This window comes from Hypomesus transpacificus, unplaced genomic scaffold (genome assembly GCF_021917145.1).
Source record: "Hypomesus transpacificus isolate Combined female unplaced genomic scaffold, fHypTra1 scaffold_354, whole genome shotgun sequence".
NCBI lineage: Eukaryota > Metazoa > Chordata > Actinopteri > Osmeriformes > Osmeridae > Hypomesus > Hypomesus transpacificus.
The window spans coordinates 45,635-65,907 of record NW_025813878.1 but is presented as its reverse complement, the minus strand read 5'-3'; the positions used below and the strand labels follow the sequence as shown (position 1 = coordinate 65,907).

Here is a 20,273-nt window from a genome sequence, read left to right as displayed (position 1 = left end):
TTAATGAAAAAACAATCCACAACAATACCGCAATTACTTCTTACACTAGAGACCGAAAGAAATGCAGCCTCATGATTCATAGATGCCTAACCACACCTATGTAGTTATATTTTCATAACCTCAAACCTTTTAAGTAAAACTTAAATCAGTGTCAAAGTCTGTCATAATGAAAGGGAGAATCAGGTCAATGTCAGACAGTGACAGAGTTGAAAGACTGGCTCATCCTGGAGATGGCAGTGCCCTCTGTGTAGGCATACCTGTCTCCATCCCTCCCTCTCTCTACCTCCCTGTTTCTTTACCTCCCCCTCTCTCTACATTCCTCTCTCTTGACCTCCCTCTTTCTACTTACCTTTCTCTCTACCTCCCTCTCTCCCTCTCTGGGTGTTGATGCTCTGCAGGACAGACCTATCTGCACAAAACACACTTTCAGTGTAGAAGGAAGATTCAAGCTGCAGTCATGAAAAAGGTAAAGGACCTTTCAACTTAACTGTTTTTTGTAGTTGTTTTTTAAAGTTTATGTATTGAAGCATTTGCCATATGTGTGTTAAAGCACTCTTTTTTAAAGAGTTCATTTATCAGAAGTGATTTTTGACAGCTTCAATGCACATGTTGTAAATGTGATTAAATAGATTTAAATATATATGCATATCCTTTATAAAAATTAAGTTTAATATTTTGGACAATGTGTTATGAATCCATTGCATTTTGCAATTGTCTGATTGTTTTTGTGTGAAAGCATAAATGGAATAAAGGCAGGGAGCTTATACACAATGATGAAGCTCATTTGCATAGCCACATCATGCAGGAGTAACATGAATTGGTCCTGTCTTCCAATAGATACAAGTGTTTGAAAACCCCTGTAATGAAACCATGTTTTATATATTTAAAAAACTTGTGAAAAATGAAATGAATGTATCGTAAACAAGATAATAGGTGAAAGTGAAAGTGTCTGGTGATTATCTGACAGTCTGAACAAACTTGTTAAACAGGTGAGATTTACAATCCCATTCATGTTTACTCACCAAGGACAGATAGCATGACAGATAAAAAGTGTTAACAAAAGTGTAAAGAGATATAAATCCTTGAGTAATGCACAAGTATCAGGAGAGTAAAAAAGTAAATAATAAATTAATTAACCTTTATTTTGAAAACTATATATTTATATTTGATGTTTCGATTTTTTGTATATATATATATATACAGTGCCCTCCAAAAGTATTGGAACAGTGAGGCGAATTCCTTTATTTTTGCTGTAGACTGAAAACATTTGGGCTTGACATCAAATAATGAACGTGAGACCAGAGATCAACGTTTCAGCTTTTATTTCCAGGTATTTACATCAGGATCTGATGCACAACTAAGAAAATATCACATTTTGTTTGAATCCACCCATTTGTCATGTGAGCAAAAGTATTGGAACAGATATACTTAAAACATATTTAAGTGAATAAGACTTAATATTTAGTTGCAAATCCTTTGCTTTCAATAACTGCAGCAAGTCTGTGACCCATTGACGTCACCAAACTTTCGCATTCTTCCTTTTTGATGCTTTCCCAGGCTTTCACTGCAGCCTCTTTCAGTTGTTGTTTGTTTTGTGGGGTTCCTCCCTTCAGTCTCCTCTTAAGCAGGTAAAATGCATGCTCTATAGGGTTTAAGTCTGGAGATTGACTTGGCCAGTCTAATACCTTCCATTTCTTGCCCCTGATGAACTCCTTTGTTGTTTTGGCAGTGTGTTTTGGGTCGTTATCTTGCTGCATGATGAAGGCTCTGCCAATCAGTTTGGTTGCATCTTTCCTTAAATTGGCAGACAAAATGTTTCTGTAGACTTCCGAGTTCATTTTGCTGCTGCCATCATGTGTTACATCCTCAATGAAGATTAATGAGCCCGTCCTAGAAGAAGCCATGCAAGCCCAAGCCATGACATTACCTCCACCGTGTTTCACAGATGAGCTTGTGTGTTTGGGATCATGAGCAGTTCCTTTCTTTCTCCAAACTTTAGCCTTTCCATCACTTTGGTAAAAGTTAATCTTTGTCTCATCAGTCCATAAAACTTTGTCCCAGAATTTTTGAGGTTCATCTCTGTACTTTTTGGCAAATTCCAGCCTGGCCTTCCTATTCTTCTTGCTAATGAGTGGTTTGCATCTTCTGGTGTAGCCCTTGTACTTTTGTTCATGAAGTCTTCTGCGAACAGTAGATAGTGATACCTTCACTCCTGCCATCTGGAGGTTGTTGCTGATCTCACTAACAGTTGTTTTAGGGTATTTCTTTACAGCTCTCACAATGTTTCTGTCATCAACTGCTGATGTTTTCCTTGGTCTACCTGTTCGACGTCTGTTACTTAGTACACCAGTAGTTTTCTTCTTCTTCAGGACATTCCAAATGGTTGTACTGGCTATGGCCAATGTTTCTGCAATGGCTCTGATTGATTTTCCATCTTCTCTAAGACTCACAATTGCTTGTTTTTCACCCAAAGACAGCGCTCCGGTTTTCATGTTGTTTTCACCTCTGAATACAGTCTGCATAGACAAAACCTATCTCACCCAATCTGAACCTGAGTGTAGACATTCAGTGGTATTTATTGATTGAATAATGTATGTAATAGGACACACCTGGGCAACAAAACACACCTGTCAGTCATATGTTCCAATACTTTTGCTCACGTGACAAATGGGTGGGTTCGAACAAAAAGGTGATATTTTCTAATTTGTGCTTCAGATCCTGATGTAAATACCTGGAAATAAAAGCTGAAACGTTGATCTCTGGTTTCACATTCATCGTTTGATGTCAAGCCCAAATGTTTTCAGTCTACAGCAAAAATAAAGGAATTGGCCTCACTGTTCCAATACTTTTGGAGGGCACTGTATATAAAACAAATGAATCTGAAAACAAACAGGACTTTTATAAGGGGTATATGAAGACAGAGTTGTATGTAGTTGAACGAGGACAGCTTCACAGTGGGTCTTTTTCAAAACAGGACATACCTACATAACCGAGACCTTCTCCCCCATGTAGGTTCAACCTCAGCAGAGATGGAGCTACACCTCTCCCCCAACCTCCCCCTTAGACTCACCCGAGAAGGAAGGGGGAGAGATGGTAAGACAGTCCCTAGACAGACTGGTACTCTTGTTAGTTGGAAGATGTCATGTGTTCACTTTTTTTTATCCAAATCAACATGTGGGAGGGGACAGGGGCTGGGGGGGGGATTAACCCTTTGGATCTGTAGGCAAACCACTGAGCCGCACATCGCCAGTTCTGTCTGGGGAATAGGTTTAATTTTACAAGTTTTGAATAACAAGTCTGCAAGGAAGTTGTCGTCCCCCCCCCTCACAAACACACACACTTTTTTTTGTACACGTAAAAAAAACTGTCCCACCCACATTTGAAAACAAACCGACTCCCCCAGAGTTCCGTGATGTGAGGCTGAGTGTCCTGCTGTTCTGCCCCCAGACTAACCCCCTGACCCCCAGGCCCCTGACCGTCGCTGAGAGGGTAAAGCGACTGGAGAGCTTTCCCGGCCCTGGAGGAGCTGACACGCTTGGAGGAAGTGACACGCCTGGAGGAAGTGACAAGCAGGACTTGAGTAAAGGCATCTTTGAACGTCAGATGCTTGTCAAGGTCTGTCTATCACATTACATTTTTTCTGAATCATTACATTGTTTTCTTTCCTGGCACAACGTTTCATTCCTTCACTAGTTGTTAGTTTAGTTTGTTACGCAGCTAACAACATATCACGGTTACCGATGTTCAGATTGTAGCATTTTTGTTTAGTTTCTATGGAGACTGTTGTCATGTTGGGCCCACGTTGTGAAGCTGACAGGTCCTGTCACCTTTCCTCCAGGTCGGTGAGGGTGACAGCAAGGGACCTGCCTTCAACCAGGACCCAGCCTCTTACACAAATAAATATGTGGTTGCCAAGGATAAAAAGGTGACACACATCACTTGCTTGGTTACAAACATTGACCGTTCAGATCAGTGTTATGAAAGAATCCAGATCACTATGTGATTACAAACAACATTTTCACAATACAATTATTAGTATTATAAAAAAGAAAAGGAAAATTCCTTAATGCTTTGAGAGTATGATTTATTATCCTTGTGCAATTAAACTAAGCATAATTCCCAAAATGTGAGTCAAAGTCAAATACACTTCTGGTTACAATTCCTGTAATTTACCCTGGTCTGATATCCATGCAAAATACATCTACCGTATCTGTCATTTTGAGGACAATTACAGTTATAGATCATTTTTAGGTTTTTCTGACTGGTTACAGTTGGTCATATTCCGAACAGGTTATAGTTGAAGGTTTTTTTTTTTTTAACAGGTTACAGTTAGAGATCATGGATACTACAAAGAGGTTGCTGTGGAGTCTTACACGGTGAGAGAATTAAATTAACTAAATTAACAATTCATTAATTTTTTTAAGGATGACTTGCTTGGTTCAAGTTAGCTAACAAGGAACTTATATAATACAACCACTTCCATGTAGATTAACCATTAAATGTACTCCTAAAATACATAAAATCTGTGCCGGAGGGAATGGACTATCTCAGTTGTAGTTAGATTACTAAAGCGTTATTTTATATCTAAACTCTTTCAGGTAATGATGCATCAAACATCCTATAAGGTTGTGAGCCAGAGCCCTCCTCCTTTCAGACAGACTTCAGTCAACACTTGGCGTGAAGGCAAACAACTCCAACGACAAGACAACATCAAGGTGTTGTAAACAAACTCCCAACTGTCGCAGGCATTAGACTTTAGAATGCATATCGTTTTAAGAATGTTCCTTTGTTTGTTTAAGAATGTTCTTCTATTGTTATAGGACGACCCAGAGTTCCTAATGGAATGGTGGAAGACAGTGATTTGTAAGCGATAGAAGGACAGGTTCTGGAAGCTCATTAGTGGCAGGTTAACCACTGAATAATCAGAGAGCTATTCAAAAACACACATGTTTACAGTTTAAACTTTGTATTTCTATTTTGTACATTTAGCATGGAAAGACCTGGAAAATCAACCATTGAAACATGGAGAGGGAGTGTAAGTAATATGTTACGAATGCACAAATGAGACAGCTAAAGAGAATCATCAAGCTACAGAGTTTTTGGACACTATTTTTGTTCCTACCCTGAACATGTTTATTTTCCCATTAAGGTTTTTTTTATTAATAACTAATATAGTTTGGATATTTGTTTTTCTTACTGAATGGTATATTTCTCCCTGTGAAGGTTATATTCAGCGAAAGCACAGAGGATCTATCATGCTTTGCTGCTGTATGAACAGCTCTTGAACAAGAATGGGGAGTCCATGAAAAACAACATCACTGAACTGTTTAGCATCGCAGATAACCTGGACAAGGTCTCACACACACACACACACACAAATGGACGCACTTGTGTACACACACACCCACACTTGAGATGTAACATGCATCAATATGCATTCACTTATGAAAAGGTAACGATCTGAAAAGAAAAAGGAAAAAAATTGCGACTTCATTTACATGAATCCACTTTGATTCAAACTCCGTCCCAGGTGTCCAAGGGCACTAAGATCGCTGGCATCACTGGAGGTGCCACGAGTGCCGTGGGCGGGATCGCGGCCGTGGCTGGCGTGGTCCTGTCCCCGTTCACCTTCGGGGCCTCGCTCGCCCTCACTGCCATCGGGGTCGGCGTTGCCACGGCAGGAGGCGTCACCGGTGCATCGGCCGCCATCGCACACAAAGTGAGTGGCCGCTCTCTCCTCTGTTTATTAGTTTTTATACATCCCAATCTCCTTTAGAGAATAAGCTCTACATGATTCAGTACAATACATATAGTCATTTTGCAAACGCTCTTATCCAGAGCGACTTACAGTAAGTACAGGGACATTCCTCGAGGCAAGTAGGGTGAAGTGCCTTGCCCAAGGACACAACATAATTTTGCAAGGCCGGGAATCGAACTGGCAACCTTCAGATTACTAGCCAAATTCCCTAACCGCTCAGCCACCTGACTCCCTGTAATAAGGATGTCATTTTCCATCTCCTTCCATCTCCTTTAGAGAATAAACTAAATCTGATGACCGGTTACCAACTGAACTCTGCGTCTGTTCTGGTTTAAGATGTTTCTACCCATGAGTCACCTGGTCGCTTCTTCTCCACTCCTCAGGTAAGCGTCGCACAGGACAGGAAGAAGATAGAGACCGTCCTCCAGGACTACAGGGCCCACACGGACGACCTGGAGGCCTGTCTGAAGTTCATCAACAGGGGGATGGGGTCCCTGAGGATGCACAGCCTGACCGTCCTGACTGGGGTCCACACCAAGGCAGTGAGGGTGGCCAAGGTAGAGCCAGACCCACATGTTCACTACCAGACCCACATGTTCACTACCAGACCCACACGTTCACTACCAGACCCACATGTTCACTACCAGACCCACACGTTCACTACCAGACCCACACGTTCACTACCAGACCCACATGTTCACTACTAGACCCACACGTTCACTACCAGACCCACATGTTCACCACCAGACTCACATGTTCACTACCAGACCCACATGTTCACTACCAGACCCACACGTTCACTACCAGACCCACATGTTCACTACCAGACTCACATGTTCACTACCAGACCCACATGTTCACTACCAGACCCACATGTTCACTACCTTCATGACCTCATTTTCTTTCTCCTTCCCCTTATTTGCAACACTGTGAGTCTTTGGGGAGAGTAGACTTGAGTATGGCGACAGTTGTAGATTGATAAGGCGGTGATGGGGATGGCTTTTAACGTCATTATCATCCATATTATCATTACCGTAATCATCATCCTCATTATTATCCTTGATCATGATCACTATCATCATCATTATCACCACAACCATCATTATCACCATCATTATCACGACCACCATCATTACCCTCCTCTTTGTCTTCGCCCCCAGGTGGTAGAGGTGGCAGGGGACACTGCCAGGGCCATGGATGCCAGCAGCAAGGCATCAGGCATGCTGAATGGCTTTTCCCTGGGCATGGACTTATTCTACTCAAACAAGGACAGACAGAAGCTGAAGAAAGGCCTGGAGTCCAAGTTCGCCGCGAAGATCCGCCAAGTGGCCGGGCAGCTGCAATATGGGCTGAATGAGCTGGTGAAGGTGAAAGACATGAATAAGGAGCTGTTGAAGGAGTGAAATACATGTATAAGGAGCTGTTGAAGGAGTGAAAGACATGAATAAGGAGCTGTTGAAGGAGTGAAAGACATGTATAAGGAGTTAGTGAAGGAGTGAAAGACATGTATAAGGAGTTAGTGAAGGAGTGAAAGACATAAATAAGGAGTTAGTGAAGGAGTGAAAGACATAAATAAGGAGTTAGTGAAGGAGTGAAAGGTCTTTGTGGCAGCACAGTTGGCTTTTGGTGTGAAATGGGGTTTGTTTGGGTTGTTTTTACATTTTTATGTTTTACGTTTTAATCTTACAAAACGTTGTCCACTTTCACACCTATATGATATTTTATGTTTTTAATCCTTTATAATGTTTTACACTTATATCATGCTTTACGTTTATACACTTGATTCCTTTTCTGTCTCTGCCCTCATTTTGACTCTTGTGAATGTGGGCCTACCTACTGTACCGAGGAATTGTTTGACCTACAATGAGAGAACCTTTCAATCGATCCAGATTGAGACGATTACATTTACATTTAGTCATTTAGCAGACGCTCTTATCCAGAGCGACTTACAGTAAGTACAGGGACATTCCCCCGAGGCAATCAGGGTAAAGTGCCTTGCCCAAGGACACAACGTAATTTGGCTCGGCCAGGAATCGAACTGGCAACCTTCAGATTACTAGCCCGATTCCCTAACTGCTCAGCCACCTGACTCCCAGATTAGCTAGATTTATGTCCAGTCTTGTTATCTGTAAACTAGGAGCAGTTTCCCCATCGTCTACTAGTGCCCCACCCACCCAGTCTAAACCCAGTGACCTACCGTATTTGTCAAATAGTAATACATAAAAACGTTCTGCCACCAGAGGGCAATCTTGCATATGTAACCTGTAGTTTCAAGTTGCAGTTCTTTTGGCATTTAAATGAAAGAGAAATATATGCTTTGGTCCGTCTATCTTTACCCACAGCCACTAACTGTAAAAACTATATTGTTATATTCGTGTACTTGAACAATTTGGGGTTATCATTGTGATTGTGGATGACGGGTGGCATATTTTACATCAAAAACATATCCTCTTGATTTTCTTTACACATCTTTGTTGATATACCATTTAATTATACATGTATACTTTTGACTTTTGATACTTTTGAAAAGGGACCTTCATCATTTAGGGATCTATTTGACCTTATTAAAATAATTAAAAATTATGAATGGTAAATGATATATGCTATTACTAATAAATTACTGTTCAATTTGTATTCTTTAACAGTTTTTTTTTCTGGGAGGCAATGTTTACATTTAGCATATGACCTATATTTTCTAAGGACATTTTAGAATACGGATCTACTTCAAATAGAAGAACATTTTGTCACAAGCTACGTAGGCGGCGGAGTGATCCAATGCAAATATTTGAGCGGAGGGATACGCATGGGTGTGATGCAACCGTATATAAACAGAGGTGACTTTTTCGGATCGTTTTCGCACTTCTTCAACAAACAAGACGTAGTATCATTCCGAGCTGTGAGCTCTCCCGCGTAAAATGGCTGTTTAAAGGCGTGCAGCGGCTTCCTTAGCAGCGGCAACAACCAGGCAGTGCAACGGTCAAGTGCACTTGTTTTTTTAGGCAACATGGCGTAAGTAGAAACTGTCAATATTTTCCTTATGGTTCGTTATCTGTCATTTTTAACTCCATATGGTGGCCAACAGGCGTGGCAGGGACCCTGCCCTCACCCCTAGCAACAACACTACTAGCTGGATTTGTCAACACGGGTCGACAATGCCTTATCGATCATACGTTATCCAACTATCTGTTACTATGCATTAACGCTACTGATTTGTAGTCGTTATTTTTGTTGTCTTGTTATTTCTACCTTTGCTGTCAACAAAGTACAGGCGATTTGCCAAAACATTAAACAGTTAAGCTAAGCCGGCAATGTCAGCAAACAGATCGTTAAATATCAAATAATGCGGTAGTTACAAATAATGTAACAAATAACGTAACTACCGGCTCAGAGTCAAGATTGTCATCTGTCCAATGACTACGGTGTGAAGCAAGGTCAGCAATTTCTTACTGAAAATAGTCAGCCAGCATTTCTTATTCAGCTGATCAGCCCTATTCAATGACAAGTGCGCATTTAGCCAAGTTAACTAAATACGTCTGATTTGCTGATGAATGACAGTTTCGGCTAGCATGTAACGGCTTAGCATGTATTGTCCGGCGTCATATTAGCTAATGTTAAGTAGTTATTGTACCATGTACAAGACAACGTGGCACTTTCAAAATGGCGCACAATTGGCTTTCCCTGCTCCACTTTCACGACAGATGGTAGTGTTGTGAAAATGGCTGTTATCCCTCCCTCCGCTTCGGGGAAGAGGCGGGGTTACCGGCCAAATATGACCAAATTAGGAAATGTTATGCCCCCGCGGTGGGCGGAGTCTTGCCCGTCATAGACTTTCCATTGACAGGTCTAGACAAGAATAGCGCACGCGCTCGCACTGCCACACGCGCGCACGCAAACACACTGTCCTCGCTGTGTTGCTAAATAGTGTCACGAAGTAGTCAGATGCAGGAAATTTGTCATTTTGTGCAAAGAAGACATCAAACGGAAAGGGCGCGTTTCCAACATAGAAGAGGGGTTTCCTTTGTTGATACAGATCTTGTGAAACCAGTTTATCGGCTTGTCTGTTTATATGGCACCAACCAAATGTAGTTTCTCGATTACCACACTTCCTTATGGCTCACCAGTCTGGTTTAAGTCGTGATTTAACGGATGTGGTGTTAGTAGTAAGACGTGAGTCACTGAAGGAAACGCATTCTGAAATGGGAGATCAGGTTAAACTTTCAAGGAAATAAAAGCATTGTCATCTGTATTAAAAACACAATGATGTGCTTTATCTCTGGGGGGCACATCCTCCACACACAAAAAACACTGCAAAAAAGGCATATGTATACCTTACACAATAACATTTCTCTGTTACATCCCTTGTGTGAATGACATCCACTGTTAATAAAGTTACCCCTTTTTTTGTTGTTATGGTTGTTAACCATCACACCTCTCCTGTATTCTCTCCCCCCTCTCCTTCCCCCTCTCCTCCCCCCAGGTCTCTCTCAGCATCCCCCCTCAGCTTTGCTGTAGTGGACAGCAGGACAGACTCTCTGAACTCAATACTACCGTCGTTATCGTGGACCCCTGACTTCCTGTCTCCTGACAGCCTCATACAGGAACACCTGAAAAGCAGCAGCAGCAGCCATGTCTCTGAGCAGTCAGCTGGCACTGGAGGACGTGGGGGGTCTTCTCTTAGGTGAGGGGGGGCGGGGGAGGGTGATTGGGACCTTGGAGGGTGGAGGGATGGTGTTGGACATGACGGTTTGAGATTGGGAGGAGGTGAGGGTGGTGTATTTGAAGGTGGGGGGTCCCAGGGGACGAGGTGAGGGTGGTGTATTTGAAGCAGGGATTCCCAGGGTGGAGTTTGTGGGGTTGGGGTAGGATGTTGTACAAAGGACTGGTGATTTTGGCAGTACCTGCCTAGAGATACTGGGCTTTTGTTGTGTAGTTAGTGTTCTTAGTGAATGTGTTTTGTTCTGTGTGTAGTAGTGGATGTTAACATGTGGCCTCCTCCCTCCCTCCCAGGCCCCTTGTTTCTGACGGCTGACCCCATGGGGCCCCTTCTGGACCAAGATGAAGAGGAAGCTCTCTCTCCCTCCTCATCCCTCTCTTCCCAGGGGAGGGCACCGCTTTCGCCCCCCCTCTCTTTCTCCTCCTCTTCCTACGCCTCCTCCCCCTTCTCCTCCTCCACCCCTCCTCCCTCCCCTCCTCCTCCCTTCCACACCTCGTTCCCGGAAAGCAAGGCCGGGGCGGACATCCTCTCTCTCCCCTGGTTGGGCGAGGGCGACCTGCTCGACGCCCACGTGGGATTGGACGGTGGCAAAGGTGAGGCTCCGCCCCCCTCTCGCACACACCCCACCCAGAAAAATACACCACCGTCATTATCGCTGAGGTCTATCGACACAGGAGGCGTTTAATCTGCAGTTTGCGTCATCAACTTAATCTTTCAGATATGGTCGTTGAAGAGGTTTTATTACACAGACAGAGACACCATTGTCATCGTTTATAGGCGTGTCATTATTTGAGTCGTCGTCCTTGTAGGAAGTAGGTAGGTTATGCAAGGGTGTCGTATTACCAAGTGGAGCAGTCAGTAGGTTCTAGATTTGTCCTTGAAGAAGTGACAGGGATGGGTGGAGGTGTTTTGTTGACACTTGTGACCCAGATCCTTTATCACCAGAGGTTAAGTGTTGACTCCCTGGTGTAGTATTTCCTGGGGGAGGGGGAGGGAGGTCGTAAAACACTCTACAACCAACTAGTTTATCATTAACCTTTTAATCTGTTGGTGGTGATTAGCATGTGTGTGTTGTGTGCGTGACTTTCCTGGCGCTGGTTTAGCAGGTGGATGTGCTAGAGATGGTTTAGCAGGTGAATGTGCTGGAGCTGGTTTAGCAGGTGGATGTGCTAGAGCTGGTTTAGCAGGTGGATGTGCTAGAGCTGGTTTAGCAGGTGGATGTGCTAGAGCTGGTTTAGCAGGTGGATGTGCTAGAGCTGGTTTAGCAGGTGGATGTGCCAGAGCTGGTTTAGCAGGTGGATGTGCTAGAGCTGGTTTAGCAGGTGGATGTGCTAGAGCTGGTTTAGCAGGTGGATGTGCTAGAGCTGGTTTAGCAGGTGGATGTGCTGGATGAGTGACCCATGTTTCAGATATCTCTGTTGTAGTTTGGCGATGCTTTAGGAAGCAGTTCACTTGAATCATTAACGTAGATGATCCCAGTCAGCGATCCTTTTCTCTCAAGGGGTCTTACGGGGAGTCTTCCCCCCCCGTCTTCCTTGAGGGTTAGGGTTGGTTGAGGGGCAGTTCTATGGACGTATTTAAAGCCCCTCTGTGACATTACTTGGGGGAAAAGGGCTGTAGGAATAACATCTGATTTGATCCCTCTCTCCCCTTCCCCTCCACCAGAGGATGCGTTCTCCGGCATGGACTGGATGACGGAGAAGATCGACCTGAGCGACTTTGACCTGGAGTCCCTGATGGGCTCCTGTTCCCCGGGCAACCCTCCCAGCTCCCCTGAAGAGCTGCTGGCTTCCCTGGAGAGTCAACTGGACCTGGAGCCCTACGCCTCCCTGCCGGCACCCCAGCCTGGGGTGCTCGACCTGGGCCTGCCGCTGGCCCACCTCCCCCCCGTCCCCCTGGACCTCCCGCTCCCAGAAGAGGACATGGAGGAAGAGGAGGAGCCGGTGCCCGAGGTGGTGGAGTGGAAGTCTGAGCCTCGCTCTCCCGCTCCCCTCTCTCCCGCTCCCCTCTCTCCCGCTCCCCTCTCTCCCGTTCCCTCTCCCCTCTCGCCCGCCTTCACCCTGGAGCTTGGATCAGAAGTGGACGTCCTGGAAGTGGACAAGATCACCACCACCATCACCATTATCCCTGAGGCCGGCCTCCAGACCGTCGCTACCCCCATCCTCCTCTCCCTCTCCCCCTCCGCCACCTTCATGGTGGTCCTCACCCCCAAGGATGAGCCCGCCCTCCTCCACAGCTCCTCGTCCCCACCCCCCTCCTCCTCCTCCCCACCCCACTCCTCCCCACCCCCCTCCTCCTCCTCTCCCTCCAGCGACTCCGAAAGCGACTCCGGCATCGACTCCTCCGTCTCCGGCTCTCCCGCTCGCTGTTCCTCCTCTCCTCCTCCGCCCCCCTCCTCCGCCGGCTCCTGCCGCACCAAGCCCTACTCCAAACCCTCCTCCTCCCCCTCCTCAGTGTCCCCCAAGGTGAAATCGGCGGGCGGCGGGGGGCCGCCCAAGGTGGTGGAGAAGAAGCTGAAGAAGATGGAGCAAAACAAGACGGCTGCCACGCGCTACCGTCAGAAGAAGAGGGTGGAGCAAGACGTGCTGAACACGGAGCTGTGCGGGCTGGAGAGCAAGAACCGCGAGCTGGCGGAGAAGGCCGAGTCCATCAGCCGTGAGATCCAGTACCTCAAAGACCTGATGGAGGAGGTCCGGTCGGCCAAGACCCGGCGGGCCGCCCCCAAGCCCTCGGCGGGGCCGTAGACGGACGGAGGAAACACGGGGGTTCACGTGTCCACGGCAGCCAGGGGACCGGGGGCTCTGCTGAGACCGGTAACGTGCTTCACACCGGGGGTGGCGTCGTAGGAGTGGCTGTGGTGGGTGCGTCTGTGAAGCCGTGCGCTGGTGTGGATGTTTGGACCGCGGGAACGAAGGGATCGACGGAACTTGGAGGATGACTGAATGTGAAGAAAGATGACGGAGAAGTTGATGATTTTTTGGGGGAGGAGTTGAGGTGATTGGGACTTGGTGGTTGTGGATGGAGGAAGTGTGTGTGAGCGCAAGTCTTCCTTGTCCCTGTAGTTTGTCACACACACAGACATGGGCAGAGTGACTAGTGGTGCTCTGTCTAGTGTATACTAACACATGAGTCATGTCTGTCCAGCTAGAGTTAGGGTGGATACCTCTTGTTAGGAGGCTGACCTCCTTACTACCTGCTAGACATTCTTGTCATTGTCAAACATCACAAGACCAGACACAATCCCCCCCTCCCTCTACCCCCCCCCCCCCTCTACCCCCTTAACCCATCCTCTAACCCCATGCCTCCCCCCTCCTCTTTCTCTCTCTCTCACACCTGTCCTCTGAGAAACTCTTAGTCCAGAAAGGGGCCTCGCCACTTCTCTCTCTCTCTCTCTTGCTCTCTGTCTCTCTCTCTCTCTCTCTCTCTTGCTCTCTCTCTCTCTCTGTCTCTCTCCGCCCTATTTAATTAAATCATTAACTTATGTTACACTGGCCTCTGCCGTCAGGTGGTTTGGTTTGTACATAGCTACTTCCCTTCCCAGTTCCACCTTGTTTTTATGACTATTTAATGGCGAGGAGGACATCAAGAAATAAATAAAACAAATCGTTGTTTTATTTATTTGTATTCCCTCCCCGCTCAGATCTGTGTCAGCTACGAGTAGTTTGCTTTGTTTAGAGGACTTGTTGGGCTTGTACAAATGTGCCAGATGCTTTGCTATGGTTTTTCTAATAAAGATTCTCTTATCAACGCTCAACTGTGGTTCTGCTTTGTTTTTGGTTGCGAAATATAATGACTGCCCATCGATTTATGCTAAGAATGGTTTTTGAACAGTTTTGATGCAACAAAAAAAAACACTCACGACTCCATTGTACACTATATTTACATTTAATTCATTAATGAGATGCTGCAATCCAAAGCGGTTTACAAATGGACCTTATTGAAGACTCCAAGCGCACAGTTCAAACTATTCTTTTTGTAGTTGGCGATAAGGAACGGTTTACAGCGGTGGCTTTGTGGAAGTATCTAAACCTGGACACCTGTGACGGTGCGGCATGTTGCATTACAAGCTGTAAATATGAGCCGACAGAACGCCACAAGCAGGGACCTATCCTGTATTTGCATATACAGACAGCCTCCACCAATCAGGGTTGTTGCTGCTACCGTTTTGCACATGCCAACATCCACTAATGCTCCCCTAATATAAAGAAAATATTATCTATATTTGCTGCTCCAGCCTCTTGTTTCGCTAGTCAGGCAGTTGTGTTCTGATCTCCTGCCTTTGTACAGTCAACACAGCCACCCTGTATCATGAGACTAACTCGTTTTTGCAGAGCAAAATGGCGGACGCATAGTAAACCGTTGGAAAGCTATAACTAACAGTGACTCAGCACCTGTGATGAGTTGGTAAGCTGTATGTGTGTGTGTGTGTGGGGGGGGGGGGGGGTGAGCGCTTCTGTCCTCAGGCTTCTCTCACACCTAAGGTCAACCCAACCGCTGAAACCGGTTTGATCCGGTCAGGCACCAACTGACGCCAGCCTGGCATTGAGCAACTCCCATGCCCCAGGGGAGAGAGAGGGAGAGAGGGAGAGAGGGAATGAAGAACAAGGGGGGGGTGAGTTGGCAGAGGAAATTAGATGGAGAAGAGAGACGACTGTAAGAGGTGTAGTAAGAAAGGGGAAATGAAAGAGGAGCATCTGTGAAAACATCTCCAGGGGTTCTCTGTCCTTGTGTTAGATCAAAAACCAGACACAAACATGCACACTTACACACTCACAAATACACACACTCACAAACACACTTACGCACACACACACCGTGTGTGTCTCAGCAGGTATGGGAGGGAGGGAGGGGAGGGAGGGGTAATGATCTGGGTTAAATGGTGAACTCAAATGGGCCTGTCACGTGTAGGGTGGTGTGCTGGTATGTAGAGAGTTAAGTGGGTTAAATCTTTGTGCAGTTGTGTAGGTGTGTGTGTGTGTCAATGAGGAGAGAGCTGGCAGGCAGCTGTGTAAATTTAGCACAGACAGTAACACACTGTTCACATGGGTGTCACACACATACACAGTCACACAGTCACACACACGCAGTCACACGCCTCCCACAGAAGTAGAAGGCCATCCATGCCTTTGTGTGGCACTACTAACCCCCAAGGCCAGAGAGAGAGAAGGAGGGAGGGAGAGAGAGAGAAGAATAAAGGAAGAAAGCTAGAGAGAGAGGAGAGAGATAGAGAGACAGAGAAAGAGTGAGGATAACGGTGGGACTGTGAGAGCAAGGAGGGAGGAACGTTAACTGCTACAGATAAAGACTGCTTCAACAGCCAAGCACCAGCAGTCGATAAGAACATCTGCTTTCCCACCAACTTCTAGAGTTCTAGGAGTTTAGAGTTCTGAGAGTTTAGAGTTCTAGAAGGTTTTGGAGGGCTGGAAGAGTGGGAGAAGAAAGAAAGAGTTTTTTCAAAGTCTTACTTTACTGTAGTCACTTTTACATTTGTATTTCAGTCTCAATACGTTAGCTTTAAGTAATTTCTAGTTTGTGCCAATAAAACCTTGAATTTGAAGTGAGAAAGAGTCAGAGACAAAATATTGAGGTGTCACCATGGGAGAGAGGAGATATAGCTACGAGCCCACCCAAGTCTCCTCTATCAGCAAAGTACTGAAGGCCTATGACGTGCTACCACACTGTGTGTGTGTGTGTGTGCGTGTGTGTGTGTGTTAAGCATGGGCTGTAATGAGTAATTGTGTTCCATGGTAAAAGGGGGTTACCCATGCAAGATAAACTTTCAGAAATAAATATTAGCCAATTTTTACACAAACACACCGTACTGTTGTCATGGGGACTCAAATGGCACCGAATGCCTGAAATGACCGGTCTATCTGAGATCAGTTACTATGGAGACACGAGGGGCACTGGTAATCTTAGATACAGGGATTTACCTAGCTCAATTGGAGTCACTGTAAGATGATTCTGTGTGTGGGTGTACAGTCAAGGTACAGTTATCTAGAGTGAAGGACAGCAGAGAAGGGTTGGTGAAAGGGGAGAGAGAGAGAGAGAGAGACAAACAGACAGAGAAAGAGAGAGACAGAGAGAGAGAAAGAGAGACAGACAGGCAGAGAGAGAGAAAGAGAGAGAGAGAGAGAGACAGACAGACAGAGAGAGAGAAAGAAAGAGAGAGAGAAAGAGAGAGAGAGAGAGAGAGAGAGAGAGAGAGAGAGAGAGAGAGAGAGAGAGAGAGAGAGAGAGAGAGAGAGGGAGAAGCGAGAGCGAGAGATAGGTAACCCAGTCATGTCCTATTTCCAGGAAGTATAAATAGCTCCTAATCCCTGCTAGCTTGTGAGCTCAGTTCCTCCCAGGTCTCAGGCCTGCTAATCAGGTCACAGCCGGACTCCCACCAACACTCACCAGGTGCCCTTTCTTTGAAATCAGAGTTGCTACCGGGAACACATTTCCAATGGTTTATAACAGTGGGTGAAACAAATGAAGCACAGTAAAGGATGTCTGGGGGTGATGAAGTGTGAGGTGGAAGGCAAACCTGAAAGTGTAGTGTGTGTGTGTGTGTGTATGTGTGTGTGTGTGGCTGCAAGGTTGGGTCAAGCCTGTTACTCTAGGGGATCAGACAGGTTTAGAGAGGATGGTACTCGTGACAGACAGTGTGTAGCGTGTGCATCATAGGCGGAAATAGTGAGGGGGGGAAGACCCCCCATCCTGGGAATAAAATGATTTGTCCCCCCCAATAAATCACTGTAAACATAACTATGTCATTTGAATAATATTAATAATATACATTTAACATATTACAATGTAGGCTATCAGCAGTCATTTAGGTGTCCCCCTCAGGAATTGCTCTTGAGAAAATGTCATATAATTGTCCCCCCCAAAATTGATAGCAGATTTTCGCCACTGGTGTGCACGACAGTGTGTTTAGACGTTTATTGGAAAGAGGAATAGCAGTAATAGACTGCACTGCGACGACCCCCACACGAACCCCCACCCAACAGAATCTCCCTTCCAAAGGCCACTATTACCTCCCTTCACACTAATACTATGCAATTTAACGAGCCTCTGTGTTTTTTATGTTTTATTTGATTGTTTTTTATTGTTTTTGGCTTGAGCGCAAACTCACACCTTCATAAAGCACACATTTGTAACGTAATCCTGCTGTAAACGCGTTTGTCCTCTGCCCATAAATTCAGTGTCTGTATTGAAAATTTGAGCTAGATTACCACCTGGTGGCCTTTAGGGAAAGTACACATTGACGAACGTTCAACCTACGTCACCACACCACTTCATGTTACTTCCGAGTCAATCCGGCTCAAAATATAAAGACGAGACTGGCATGCGTTATAGAATATACACGTTTATCATCGCCTTCGTAGCAGCTTGTACGTATTTTACCGTCAACAAAGAGCCAACCGAAGCTGACAACAGGTCTGTTTGAGCCATTTTTTGTTTTATGTTTGCAAGAATTTTTATAAGGTAGGTTTGGGTAGGAACTAGCATAGCTACTACTGTGTTTATGATGTAAAGTATAATCAAAGCAAGAGGGAGCATTGATGGCAATGCATCTAATAACCCGTTTCAGAATGTCCTCCTCACTTCCTCGTCACGTCATCTGGGAGACTGAGGAGCTGGTGGCGTACCTTCACCCCTCCCCCTGGACTCCTGGCACAGTTACCCTGGAGAGGAAGCCTCATCCTGGGGGAGATGAGGCTGGAGGCCCAGGGAAAGGTGGATACTGTTACTGTACTCTCCAGATGTGATTGAAAGAGGAAGTAAGGTAAACTAAAAGAAGAAATTAGAACATCATCAAATAATTGATGTTCTTGTATCTCTTTTCTCCATCCCAACATTCCACACCATGCTCCTCCTCCCTCCCTCCCTCCCTCTCTCTCTCTCTCTCTCTCTCTCTCTCTCTCTCTCTCCCTCCCTCCCTCTCTGAAACCCTCGCTGTCGTCTCCCCTCCAATACTTCCCTCCTTCCCTCTTCTCTTCCCTCTCTCCAGGAAGTATCTTCCACCTGGCGGAGAGGGAGTACCTGAGCCTGATGCTGGGGGCCCGGTCCCTGGGGAGGCTCCTGGGTGAGAGGCTGGGGGTCCGGAGGTGTGCCCTGGTCTCCAAGCCTCACAGAGACTCACCTGCTCAGGTACGGAGAGACCAAGCTGGGCGAAAATAGAGCATTTGGAAAGTCTTTAGACTGTGCTCTGAACACATCACATTGCCAGGGGAAAGGAAACAGTGGTACACTATTGAGACCGCCCCCCCCCCCCCCCCCCCCCCCCCCCCCCCCCAGATCCGTCTCCTCCCCCTGCACGGCCTGGGGTCCGAGTGGCACCCCCACCTGGCGAGGGAGGAGCGCTTCTCCCCTCACGATCCCGGCTACATCACCTCCCTGGGCGGCCCCCTCCGGCCCCCCGCCCACCTCCTGGAGCTCCAGGCTAAGATCCGAGCCAGGCTCCCGGCCCCCGACGCCCCGCCGGACCTCACCTTCCTGGGGGAAGACCCTCGGCACGCCGGCCTCTTCTCCAGGATCGTGCGTGGCGAAGAGCAGCAGTGGAGGGTGTGGGAGGACCGGGGCCACGTGGCGTTCCTCACACCCTTCCCCAACTCCCCCGGGCTCACCGTGATCGTCCCCCGCCGACCTCTGACCTCCGACATACTCCGACTCGAAGAGGGGGATTACACGGAGCTCGTTCTGGCAACCCGGAAGGTGTCTCTGCTCCTGGAGGAGGGGTTGGGGGCATGGGGAGTGGGGCTTATCTTCGAGGGGTTTGAGATTGACTATGCCCACGCCAAATTGATCCCACTAATAACCCCTCCAGCAGGAGAGGAGGCGGGCCCCATCGCCAGCCTGCCTCCACCCCAGTTCTACCCCGTCTATCCTGGGTACGTGAGCTCTGAGGATGGGCCTGAGGCCAGCCCGGAAAGCCTGAAGGAGCTACAGGTTAGAATCACGCAGGCTTGAGAGATATTCCGGAAGCGTGGACTAAAGCTTCTGGAAGCGCAAAATTATTCCAGTTAAGACAAGTTCATCACCCAATATATATGGACAAGTTTATATTTTTGTCAAGTTCAATTTATTAAATAATTTGATGTTTTTTGTAATATATTACTTGTATGAAATCTCAGCTGATTTGATATTTTATTTTTCAATCATCTACAATCATTTAGATACATTAATACACAATTACGTACACAATATATAATAGCTTTACCAGACTAACACCACTGAACTGTAATGTGTTAGATCTCCAATCAAGATGGACAGAACATTTAAAAATAAACAAAAACAATGAAAGATTACTCTGTAGTTACTCTAAATTCCACCGTTTCCAAGAAAGGCTGCCATTAATCTCCTATTATATGCCTTAATGTAGACTCCTCCTGAGTCATAACTTACTGCCTAAACATCATCGTCATCCTGGTTATAGTAGTTTCTATACTAGTTCAACCGTGTTATTATCAACAGCATTGAATTGAGCCCATCTGTTCTCTCCTTAACGAGGCTCCGTGCTGCCCTTAATTGGCTCCTAACGAGGCTTTAACCAGCGTCTGATTGGTCCCTCTGGGGTTTAATTAAGAGGTGTCCTTAATGAGGAGTTAAGTGGTTATTTAATGTGGCTATATTCACAACGTTTCCCCATGCATTAGCTAATATGCTGCAGAGAGATGGGACGACTGTGAACAATGTTTTTGCACAACCAGTCTCTCTCTTACTTTCTTTCTCTCTCTTTTACTTTCTCTCTCCATCCCCTCCTTACCTCAGTCATCCCACCTCTTTCACCTCCACCCAACCCCCCCCCCCCCC

At 46.2% G+C, this 20,273-nt stretch overlaps 3 protein-coding genes across 5 annotated transcripts; all 3 read left to right on the top strand.

Annotated features, from left to right (window-relative positions):
- The first annotated feature begins 21 nt into the window (after positions 1-21).
- LOC124464505 (apolipoprotein L3-like) lies at positions 22-7,731 on the top strand. Of its 2 annotated transcripts, XM_047016388.1 has the most exons (12): positions 22-466; positions 3,013-3,093; positions 3,448-3,615; positions 3,839-3,925; positions 4,323-4,376; positions 4,599-4,715; positions 4,821-4,863; positions 4,990-5,035; positions 5,224-5,353; positions 5,531-5,719; positions 6,142-6,315; positions 6,919-7,731. In XM_047016388.1, exons 1-12 carry the CDS (start codon positions 458-460, stop codon positions 7,159-7,161), a joined length of 1,341 nt encoding a protein of 446 aa, XP_046872344.1. In that variant the 5' UTR covers positions 22-457; the 3' UTR covers positions 7,162-7,731. The 2 variants fall into 2 exon arrangements, with proteins under 2 accessions (XP_046872344.1, XP_046872345.1); XM_047016389.1 differs by lacking the exon at positions 22-466 and having other exon boundaries at positions 3,011-3,093; positions 3,468-3,615.
- An 862-nt stretch (positions 7,732-8,593) lies between these two features.
- On the top strand, positions 8,594-14,226 carry atf4a (activating transcription factor 4a). Its single transcript, XM_047016385.1, has 4 exons — positions 8,594-8,767; positions 10,236-10,436; positions 10,766-11,065; positions 12,138-14,226. The coding sequence occupies exons 2-4, from the start codon at positions 10,385-10,387 to the stop codon at positions 13,214-13,216; spliced, it is 1,431 nt and encodes a 476-aa protein (XP_046872341.1). The 5' UTR covers positions 8,594-8,767; positions 10,236-10,384; the 3' UTR covers positions 13,217-14,226.
- A 3,506-nt stretch (positions 14,227-17,732) lies between these two features.
- LOC124464504 lies at positions 17,733-20,260 on the top strand. 2 transcript variants are annotated; one of them, XM_047016386.1, is made up of 4 exons: positions 17,733-17,897; positions 18,052-18,197; positions 18,472-18,611; positions 18,759-20,260. In XM_047016386.1, the coding sequence occupies exons 1-4, from the start codon at positions 17,758-17,760 to the stop codon at positions 19,428-19,430; spliced, it is 1,098 nt and encodes a 365-aa protein (XP_046872342.1). In that variant the 5' UTR covers positions 17,733-17,757; the 3' UTR covers positions 19,431-20,260. The 2 variants fall into 2 exon arrangements, with proteins under 2 accessions (XP_046872342.1, XP_046872343.1); XM_047016387.1 differs by having other exon boundaries at positions 17,733-17,945.
- Positions 20,261-20,273: the final 13 nt, after the last annotated feature.